Here is a 3,705-nt window from a genome sequence, read left to right as displayed (position 1 = left end):
GAAGGGTATGATCGACAAAAGCCAACCAATGCTCCCCTATAAATAGGCAACGTCCAGAACTGAATTTGCATCACTTCCTGGCCAAAAACTTTTCCGAGACTCTGCCCAATTCACTCCTTAAACTTCCATCACCTACAAGACCGTGACACCATCCATCCATCAATCTACAAAGCTCTAAGGTGCTGAGTCAAGGACGCTCCACCACCATAGCAGAGACGAGTTCATCACCGTGTTGCTGAGCCGCTGAGGAAAGCTTCAAAGTGTAACTATGACTCTACTTACAATTCACTACTACAAAAATGGGCTACAAGGACTCCTTATAAGGACACATTTTTATCAAAGTGTCCTAATAACCCCATAAGGACGGCTAAAAAAAAAACAGGAGCCCCCGCCTATTGTTTTTGCCAAAAGTTGAATTTCCCACTTCTTTTTCCCACCCACATTTAACTCTCTCTCTCTCTCGATTAGGTTCCCCATTTGTAGCGTTGCCTCTTTCTCTTTCTCTCTCTCTCTCTGTGATTCCTTCCCAACCCCAAAACACGACCCCCCAATCTATGAAGATCAATACCAGATCCGGGACACCCACCGTCACCCTCCTCCAACCCACCATCAAGGGATCGCCTGTTGCAAGATCTGAAACCCTAATCTCCAATGGATTTGGGCCGCGATCCGATTGGATCGAACCACATAATCCACAAAACCAGATCGAAAATGAAACCCTGCAACATAACTGGTCTCCACCACCTGCCACTAACCCAAATCTTGTGCAACCTCCATCCTCGACAGCACAAGCCGTCTGGATACCCATGGTTTTCTCTCTCCTCCTGCGTCTTCTCCGACGAAAGCCAGTAGCCGGTTCGGATCGCCGCCACCTTCCCTCTTCTCTGCGCCGGCAAGCTCTTCCTCCGCCGCTGCCGCGAAATTGGCCCACGAATCAGAGCTGTGTTTGTCTTGTAGTTGGAGTGCTTGAGATTTGCATTGGAGTCCTGGATTAAAAATGAGAGCAATTACTCGTTCTATCCAGCAATTTAGATCAGCTCTGCGGCGGCAAACATGTAATTACTCCACTGGTTTTGTGAGAAGGCGGAAGCTTTTGACAAACAGCTATTCTGGGTTAGCTCATGAACTCTCTAACAATGCCAAATTCGATAGATTTCCACACCCCGCGAATTTTGGCTCAAGAGCTCTGTCAGTTGATGCTGTTCAAGTTACTAATGGAGGTAATCTTCTATTTTTGGCTGTCTTATTATTCTGGTGGAGAATTTGGTGCATAGTTTCCTCAGTGTTGTTGGTTTTGGGTTCAATGGCAGATGCAAGCAAAGGAGGGCCACTTGTTGAGTATGAGCGAAGAATTGTTGCGGGCGAACTTGTTGATGGTGATGCCTGCCAGGTATGACAAACGGTGGAGTGGGTGCATTCTTATTGGTTTACATAAGAAAAAATTGAGGAACATATTGTGATTAATGCATTCTTATCGGTGTTCTTTTCTTACGTTTTTTACTTCTAGGTTATCTAGGAGTAGTTTTGTTATTGATTATCCATTTGTCTATATGCAGGAGTAGATGGTTGTGGTCTCGTTTCATCCCACAGTCTTCAAATGCCTCCCCTGTTAAAGGTCTTTATATTTATGGAGGAGTGGGAACTGGAAAAACCATGTTGATGGACTTGTTTTTCGATCAACTGTTAGTCACCAATGTTTGTTTTTTCTTTTCTTTTATTTATTTATTATTATTATTATTATTGTTATTTTTTTTTTTTTTTTTTTTGTATATAGGCCATGCTGTTATTCATGATTCTTGAGAATAGTGATTCTAAATTTGATATACTAGTGGATACAATTAATATTTGGTCTATATCTAAATTTTAAGTGTTTCCATTCTTGATTGTCTCCTAATACTCTGATTTTCACTTCTCAGACAATGCAATTGGAGGAAAAAGAGGATTCATTTTCATGATTTTATGTTGAATGTCCACAGCTGCTTGCGAGTAAGAATGCAACTCTGTACAAGTTTACTTTTTTGTGTGGACTGAGAAATATTTTCATCCTGAAACTTCTACTCTGTTGGTAAAAGTTCTATTACTAAATTTCTTAACCAAAACAAATATACGAAAACGTACGCATGTCCTGCTTTTATATTACATCATCAATACAGAAGTACATTATGTTGTTTGTCAGGAAATATCCTAAATGGATGGAATCCAACGAGATTGTTCTGATGGTTGGGCTCAGTAGCTCTTCTTCAGGCATTCAGTTTTTTGACATTTCTTGGGATAAAATTCATTCTGCATTCTTGTTATTTGGATACTATGTGTTCTACAAATGTCATTGTAAGGTTAACGTGAATCTTGTTTAACTTCTCAGAAGCACCAGGATGTAGAAGACCCTCTTGAAGTTGTTGCAGGAGAGATATCTGATGAGGCAGTCTTGATTTCATGGTAAAGAACTAGTGTTTACATCTCTGCTTATAATAATCCCTGGCTACTTGTATATTACTGTACTGATTTCTTTTTGGTTTTTGATAGGTGACTAATGTTGCTGATGCATTAATACTAAATCGTCTATTTGGACATCTATTCGACAATGGCGTTGTAAGCAGTTTGTTTTCATTTACTAAACTGTTTACTTAGACATCTATTCTACAAGATAAGTATATGCATTTGACTGAAAACCATACTATTTTGTTTTTGTGGTATCGGGCAAGTATAGATTCTTGTTGCCACCTCCAATCGTGCTCCAGATAACCTGTATGAACGTGGATTGCAGAGGGATCTGTTTCTGCCCTTTATTGCTGCTTTGAAGGTTTGTATCTGGATGTGATCTCGAATCGTAGAGGCGTAAGTTTTTCAATATACTCTAACTCTGAGCCTGCTGAAGTTAAATGTGAAATCTGGAATTTTTTTTGTTCTATTCCCTGTATGTTTTGATCAAGCAAACAATGTGGTTTTTTTGAAATACTTAGTGCTGCAAGGTGGCTCACTATAGCATTTGCACAGGTTTCTTCTCTCTTTCCTATCTCTATTAATGTGGCCTCTTTTTTGTTTCCCCAGCCCTGCAATGTGGTTTGCAGTAGCTATTTTTATGCTGGTGGAGGTGTATGGTAAGAATTCCTATTGCTTCTTGTTGATGATTTCCTTTAGTTTGTGTTAAGATTGATAAATATTAATTCATGGAATTTGCATCAACTCTTACCACATTTGAATATTGGTTTGAATATACCTGTCTTAAAGAATGACTTCATTTGAATATTGAAATACTTGGCCTTTTGGCAATTGTATCAGTTAGTGAATATTGGTTTGTGCTATATTTATCAGGTTATGATTGAAGATATTGGGAAGCAGATTAAGTAACTATAAACCTACAAGGTGCAGGACATTGATTTACTTGACTAGAATTTTTGAACTGTAATTTGTTATACTTTATAAATTTGTTTGCATATGGTGTATTTTGATTAAGTTAATATTGCATTTGGTGGTGTATTTTGAGGGGTGTACAATTGGAGAAAACTTCCTTTTATTATTAATTAATTTTTTTTTTGGGTTTTTTACAAGTTTTAAGGACACGTTTTGAACGTCCTCTATGACTCTTTTAAGTGTCCTGTTTTAGTTTTAAGGACACATATGAGTGTATTTTTTGTGTCCTCTTATGGTTTTAAGGACTCCATTTTCAGAGCTTTTAGGACACAGTTTGTGTGTCCTAGTATAGAA

General features: G+C 38.5%; 1 protein-coding gene across 4 annotated transcripts; it reads left to right on the top strand.

Annotated features, from left to right (window-relative positions):
- Window positions 1–462: 462 nt before the first annotated feature.
- Window positions 463–3,705, top strand: LOC112173306 (cell division protein ZapE). Of its 4 annotated transcripts, none has more exons than XM_040507647.1 (9): window positions 467–1,220; window positions 1,311–1,390; window positions 1,557–1,682; window positions 1,917–1,986; window positions 2,363–2,436; window positions 2,524–2,589; window positions 2,708–2,835; window positions 3,049–3,098; window positions 3,313–3,698. In XM_040507647.1, exons 1-6 carry the CDS (start codon window positions 1,122–1,124, stop codon window positions 2,525–2,527), a joined length of 453 nt encoding a protein of 150 aa, XP_040363581.1. In that variant the 5' UTR covers window positions 467–1,121; the 3' UTR covers window positions 2,528–2,589; window positions 2,708–2,835; window positions 3,049–3,098; window positions 3,313–3,698. The 4 variants fall into 4 exon arrangements, with proteins under 4 accessions (XP_040363583.1, XP_040363581.1, XP_040363582.1 ...); XM_040507648.1 differs by having other exon boundaries at window positions 2,708–2,800; window positions 3,313–3,696; XM_040507646.1 differs by having other exon boundaries at window positions 2,708–3,098; window positions 3,313–3,705.

Source organism: Rosa chinensis, chromosome 6 (genome assembly GCF_002994745.2).
Source record: "Rosa chinensis cultivar Old Blush chromosome 6, RchiOBHm-V2, whole genome shotgun sequence".
In the NCBI taxonomy this organism is placed as follows: domain Eukaryota; kingdom Viridiplantae; phylum Streptophyta; class Magnoliopsida; order Rosales; family Rosaceae; genus Rosa; species Rosa chinensis.
The sequence above is the reverse complement of the archived record's forward strand: the minus strand, read 5'-3'. Positions and strand labels throughout refer to the sequence as shown.

Coding starts and splice junctions, on each gene's coding strand:
- LOC112173306 (XM_040507646.1), top strand. CDS start 1,122: ATGAACTCTCTAACAATGCCAAATTCGATAGATTTCCACACCCCGCGA. Junction 1,391..1,556: donor TTGATGGTGATGCCTGCCAG/GTATGACAAACG, acceptor GTCTATATGCAG/GAGTAGATGGTTGTGGTCTC. Junction 1,987..2,362: donor ATGTCCACAGCTGCTTGCGA/GTAAGAATGCAA, acceptor TTAACTTCTCAG/AAGCACCAGGATGTAGAAGA.